At 34.1% G+C, this 7,162-nt stretch overlaps 1 protein-coding gene across 1 annotated transcript in view; it reads right to left on the bottom strand.

The window, feature by feature from the left end:
* LOC108754771 (E3 ubiquitin-protein ligase TRIM71-like) overlaps positions 1-7,162 on the bottom strand; it is a 226,572-nt gene that overhangs the window by 77,929 nt on the left and 141,481 nt on the right. The window contains exon 5 of the mRNA XM_018497355.1: positions 1,788-2,125. Within this exon, the coding sequence (XP_018352857.1) occupies positions 1,788-2,125 (338 nt within the window). The remainder of the gene's footprint in view (positions 1-1,787; positions 2,126-7,162) is intronic.

The raw sequence follows: 7,162 nt of genomic DNA, 5'->3' as shown, positions 1-7,162 counted from the left end.
TTCCAAACTTAAAAATTTAAGAACAGTTGGAAAAATTTTGTCCCAAATCGTATATCAAATCCCGAATTCTTAAATAGAGTTTTTAGGTCTCGAATCAAGTATTTTATCTCGACATTCAGGTACCTAACATTCGGGACCTGCCTGACCCGACTCCCCCGATTATTATTGTACCCGACCCATATTTCTGGGTACCCGCACATCCCTACTATCAAGATCTCTTGAATTTTGATAATAATAAAATAAAATGTTTTAATGACCTCATTCTTTATATTTTTGATATTCTTAATATTCTTCATAATCTTTTAATATACTTAGGCATAAAATTTTGCACGTAAATAAGTCATAGCTAATTTTTTAAATTTTATTTTAAAATCAGCGATCCCAAAAACCCCTATATATTTTGTTGGATAGTTGCTTGTCCAACCAATTGTGGCGCTCGGTAGATCATCGACATGCGAGTCGCGGCCGATTGATTATCGACGAGTTATGTTTATGTTTGTTATTTTGTTCGCCGCTAGGCGCGTATTCATGCCCTACCGGCAGGTTCTCCTTCGTCACTAATTGTTCGCGTGTGTGCACGATGAGTCGACAAGTCCGCATTGACCGAATAACACTTCTTACAATCTTGTTCTAATATTCTTTTATTCCCAACATATTTTAATTCAGCAAAATATATTTTATAGAAAAACATGTACAAATATGTACTAATTGTAAGTGTAAACATTTGTTCGCGATACAAGAATCATTAATTTGATTTAACTATTATTACGTTTTATTTAGCAAATATATAGGTATCTTTTTCATAGATAAATGTTATACTCGTATTAATACTATTGAAACAGCTAGTATTAAAATTTAGTATCTTTTTCTTTCAGTAGATACAGATTAGAAAATAATTTTGTTGAACTATCAAGGATTAAAAGTGAGTATTAATACTGTAATGTAAGGGAACTCAAACATTTAACAAGCAAGCAAGCGTTCACGTTGTCCGCTCAAGCTAAAATTTGGCAGGAATTATTTTTAGTAGATTTAAACCATTCTAAGGGGTATCACAAAAAGAATTTAAAAAATAATTTTTTTTTAATGTAACACAAATCATCCAAATGTACATATCTATTTCTCCAGTACATTCGGTACACTTGAGGGTTAGAACATTTGTCAGAAGGACCGTATACCGACTGTACTGTCGAAATAGATGTGTACATTAGGGCTGCATTCAGAGAGACGCGATTAACGCTATTTGTGTCATTCTATTTTCATCATTTACTAGACGTGAGACAAGGATAATATTATACAAAGGTGCTGATAGTGCGCTTTTCGAATGCACCCTAGGATGATGCATGTAGCTTACAGACCTTTTTTGTAATATTTGTTCGCTTTCTTGTAATATTTGTGCGTTTCAAAACCCATTAAAAAAATTAGTGTTGCAACCTTTTTGTGATCAACTGTACATACACGTACACATGCACATTTTTAAATATTTCTTTAAATATATTGTTGCAATTTTACTGCAGTACATGTACGTTTAATTTAAGTTTCCGTGAAAATCCAGGGACAAGTTTAATTCGACAACAAGAAAGGATGAGAGCTCAAAAAAAAACTTAAAACATAACTAGAAGTGAATTGGCTAATTACAGTAGTGACCGTAAGGCCATAATAAAATCAGTAGCAAATTCATTATGTTGAATTGCTTACTGCTTATATCTTTTGCTTAAGTTTCTTTGTACTCGTATGCTATAGCACTAAATGTTTAAATTATGTTAAGGCAACTTTAATGATAATTGCACCTTTATTTTGTGATTACCGGAATCGGCAACGACGACATGCATTATTGTGACAGCTACATCAGTCGGTTGATTCAATTTGCTTGGGCCAGTTTTACGGAATCTGACAGTATCTCTTATGTTTTTATTTTTGGGTCCAATGCTATCCAAATAAGTGCCATCCTTCTCAAGAATCTGGATACGATCGTTTCCAGTATCAGCAACGTAAAGCACACTGCGTTCCGGATGAAATGTGATACCTTCCGGTGAACACAACTCTGACTTTCCGTAACCTTTATTGCACATGCGATAAACAAGCTCACCCTTGTGATTAAACACGAAAATGCAGTGCTTCCATTTATCTGTAAAAAATACCGAATAATGCAAAGTTACAGATAATTCGATGAAATTCAAATATATGATTTTAGTAAGAAAAAGTAGTATAGAGATAAAAAAAATATGTTACCCTGTTCAAGCAAAACACAAGTAATGGCATCAAAATAATTTCAAAATGATTACCAAAAATCACAAGTTATTTTTTAAATAATTATCCATTAATACACTCAACAAATAAATCTAACAAAGGAAGTTTCACAACTGTCCGATTTGATTCTCCATGAAATATGTTGTTAAACACGAAAATCTAAGAGACATATTTTTTTATACGTATCCTAACTCATGTTTAACATTTCTTTAAAAAAAAAAATGGTATTTTTCTTTTGAGGCGAATAAAGTAAAAAAATTTTTTTCTATTTTTTACACTTTCGACAATATTCGCTTCAAAAGAAAAATTTTGTTTCAAAGGGGTGTTTCACCCCTTAAACATGAGTTAATACACGTATTAAAAAAATACGTGTCTCTTAGATTTTCGTGTTTAACAACATATTTCACGGAGAATCAAATCGGTTCCGAATAGTTGTAAAACTTCCCTTGTAAAAGAAAAAAAATTCAGTATATGTTGTATAATTAGCGCTTTGATCAACTTGCAGTATATTATAATAATCTGGAGGTCATATAATATAATCTGAAGGTTATTATACCAAATATATGTATAATACAGATAGAAATTAGAGACAGAAGAATCTGGTATGTACATGGTGTGGCAATAATGTTTGGTGAATGTTAGAGAAATGCTGAAGAAAGCATCACTTAATTAATGTAGAATATAAATTATCGTATGAGATGAAACTTTTTCCGATAGATTAATATAGTTTAATAAATAAAAGAAGTACAACATACAAAGATATATGTTATACACTTTGACTCGCACATTGTGCGCCTTACTCGACGACGACCGAATCTAATCTTACGTTACTACAATTACCGTTACTACAACGTCGCATTCTTGCTACTACAGAGTTTAGTGATGCGCAACGTTTTTCGAATCGTACTTCCCTAGTGACAAGTTGCGGTTTGTTTATAGAATGCTACGCGCGATGCTGCGCGCGATTAGATCTAATATATAATAGCAGAGCAAGAGTGCGATGGTCGTTGTAGTAATTCTTCTTCAAGAATATTCTTATTGCGGGTCTTTTTATTCCAGTCCATGTAATGGCAGCTTTAATTCCCTGTCAAAAATTATTACTCCTCAAAAAAAACTAATATACCAAATAAAAAATTAAAATCCAAAGTACTATAGTCTTAACACTTTTAATATACTAAGTTAAATTCTGTTACGTCCAAGCTCCGCACAGATGCGGAGCTGAGGGGGTGAACGTAACATGGAACCGAATTGTTAGACCGATTTGGTCATGTCTAAGCTCTGGACCGCAAGGGAGCCGTGGGGAAGGACCGACGCAAATCGGGAGGCACTTCGCTTCGTCCTGAGGCTCCTAACGAGCCGGGGGTCGAACGGAGGACGAAGTGGAAACCTCTGCTCGTGCTCCGCTAACGGACACACGAGTCGGACGTACTTGTAAAGGCCCAAACTGAGCGCTGAGAGGGGCGCACTTTAACGCCAGCTGCGCCGTATGCCTTAACTTTCGGTTATGGAACTTAATCCAAGTAACCGGGGAGAGGGCGAAGTACAATCGCGGGAGAACTTAAGAATACGAGGAGAGGTTATATTTAAAAAAAACCTACTGGGGAGTTAATTTAATAATATAATATAATAGTATAATATAATAAAAAAAATAATTGAACATATATTTTGAATAAAAATAAAAGAAAATAAATACAATGAGATAGAACAATTTTGATAATTATGATTTGTACATGTGTAAGTGTGTATGTGCGTGTGTAAAGTATCGTGGCAGAATGGAAGAGAGGAGTTACGGAGAGAATAACGAGAGAATAAAAAGAGAAGGAGGTTTTGATGAGTGGATTTGAGAGGGTTTGGCCTAATTTTCCTCAGATAACGATAGTGTTAGCGGACACGAACGACCGGTCGACAGGGGGCGAATAATTATCGTGGGGCAATGGCGACAGATTGAAATTATAACGTGAACGGACTGCAATGTTTTCATTTTCTTGTAGGAGGTCAAAAGGGAGAAAGAAAGAAAAGAAAAAAATAAAATAAAACAAATAAATAATAAAAAAAAATAAAATGAAATATTGAAATAAATTACCAAAAGATAAAGCGAGGAGGGAGCCAGAGAATAGAGATATACTGTCTTCCTACTGAGATGGTTATCATTGGAGATCCTCCGACCAGGATGTGTAAGGCTGGTGATGTTTCTTTAACACTGACTCTACTGGAGAAAGAGGGCTTCGAAAATCGGATGGAACTTTTTGAGTATCGCGACAACTTTTCTAAACTTATAGGAAAATTGCGTAACCAGTGTAGCTTGAGAAAATCACGACAAGTGTAGTTTGAGAACTTAGGGAAAAATCTGCGACGAGGGCTGCGGAACCGCGATTTTTATACTAATCGCCCCAGATTACTCAAATTTGGATTGGTGGAATAAGTTTCGTTAGCTGATAGTAGGATTTTCCTTTGCTCTTGGATTGGTCAAGATTTTGGGGGAGGAAAGGATGTTGACAGGAATCTGTAGTATGGGAAAGTGTCCTCCAAAATTTTATGATCTTAAAATTTATGGGAAAACGCACGTCTGGTACGTCAAGAAGGCGCGCATGCATCGTCACCACCCAGAATCTACCTCTAAACGTCGCGTGCCGTTTCTTAGATTTTGTAATTACGGATTCGCGAGAATCGTCCGCGACTTGACCGTTAATCTTGGCGCCGGTCTTACGCTTTCCATACGTATTTATTATTGATTTTTATCTCGGAGCGACATTCACGAGGAGATACCGGATTCCTACCGGTTGCCGATATACTGCCAACATTGCCTCGAGAGTCATCATTAAATAAGAGTCGGTTAATATATTCTGAACCGACGTTGCACCGTGAGGGAGTGCCAATTGCGCGCATTATCAATCGGAAACGGCAATATTTCCCGGACAGAGTCGATTGGACACAGATCCGATTGGACACAGACGCGATCGGACACACAGCGTTGCATTAGAACATGGACTCAATTGCACACAGATCCGATTGCGCACAGATCCGATTGCGCACCGACTTGATTGCACATGGACCCGATTGCGCACCGACCCAATTACGCACAAACTTGATTGCACACGATGGAATTGCATACAAATCCGATTGTGCACTGATCCGATTGCGCACGGATCCGATTGTGCACGATTCGATTACACACAGACTATTCTCACACCCCACTGTTTTTTAGTTAGAAATATTCCAAGCGGACAATGACTACGCTTCAATTTCTAGGCGGTTAGGTCCCATGCGAGTAAGATGTTAATTTTTTATTGTTTGGGGCGGCGTAGCCTCGACAGTTTAATTATAACAGTTCAATTATAAAAGTTGTACGCCCTTTTGCAAGGGGGGAAGGGGCAGGGTGAGAGTTGCTTCACGTGGATATATAAACACTTATTTATGTTTTTTATTATCTACTAATATTTTCCCTGTTTTTTCGATCGCTATTGCGTCTGATTGAGTCTGTGTGTAATTAATAATTTAAAACAAATTGCTAATATTGATGATACAATTGCTTATTTAAGCATAATGAAATATATAATCTTTCTTAATTGAATCTATATCTTTAAATAATCGAGTTTACATATTATATGTGGTGTTCAGTCTTCTTTCTGAGAATATAGCGAACATGGTTAGAAAGAAGTAAGCACTATACTATAAAAGATAATTTTTTAACTAACAATTGTTATCTGTGTTTAAAATAAAATGCTCATAATTTAATAAAGCTGATTACACGATTTAAAGATAATAAGCAATCTCTGACGCCTAAAATGTTTTACGACTATGTTTAGTAGTCAAATATGCAAAAAGCTTTTTTGAACAGCTCAATCTATGACTTCCATTTATTCTACTGTTACTAATTTTAGTATTAAGGATTTAGTGTATTGTATTGGTAGGTTTAAACAGACAAATGCTATAATGAATGATCTTTCAGGAAAATTTAAATTTCCTAGAGAAGATAAAAAAATGTTAAAAAACAGAAAGTAACATATCCTAACATATGAAATTATAGAAAACTTAAATGTCAAAGAAATTATTGAGCTAGCTTTGATAAATGCTATTGAAAATATCTGAAAAATTAGGTATGAAAATTAAAAATGATACAGACTGGAAATTTATTAATATCCATTTGTGAATTTGTAGATTATAATAAATTCGATGATATAGAACGTGAAATCGATAACGATTGTTTTATAAACATTGGAAGTATAAACGTCAAGGATGTTGACAACCCAATTTTATTTGATGATCCTGATAATTTCAAATTAGAGTCTCAAATTAAAAATTTTATCAACGCAAGTATCACAAAAATCAATAACAAAAGACTCGTCATTCTTATAGAAATTAAAGTAAATGACAAAATTATAATTGTTAAAAAATCTTTTTTTTTTGTTGGCTTTTTGATGAATGTAAAAATAAAGTTAGTGCGTATAGAATACAAAGATTTATTACAAGTAACAAAATAAATAAAAGAAAAACTGTACAAAAATGCAACCTAAAAAAAGCAAAAATATTTTCAAGTTTCTAGTGTTTCTGAACAATATCAAATAAGTAATGATTCAGAAGAAGAATATTTCTTTGAAAAGGATCCTAAAGCCTGTAGCGCGAGAATATCTGACGTACTATTAAGAAAGTATTATGCTGTTTTTTTATGATGATAACTACTATATTGGGCGAGTTATTAATAATTGTGACAATAAAGTAAAAATAAAATTTTGTAAATCTGAACTCAATTCTTTTATTTGGCCACGCGATAAAGATGTTTGTTGAAAAAAAAAATTTTTTGTGGCCTAATTGAATTAGTTAGAATCTGGACCTTTTATGTTGAAATATTCTGATTGATGCATAAAAAGTATAAATTAATAAAATACTATGAACTTTAGATTTATTTGTTTGTTGG

Source organism: Trachymyrmex septentrionalis, unplaced genomic scaffold (genome assembly GCF_001594115.1).
Source record: "Trachymyrmex septentrionalis isolate Tsep2-gDNA-1 unplaced genomic scaffold, Tsep1.0 scaffold120, whole genome shotgun sequence".
Classification (NCBI taxonomy): Eukaryota; Metazoa; Arthropoda; class Insecta; order Hymenoptera; family Formicidae; genus Trachymyrmex; species Trachymyrmex septentrionalis.
This window is presented reverse-complemented; position numbering and strand designations above follow the sequence as displayed.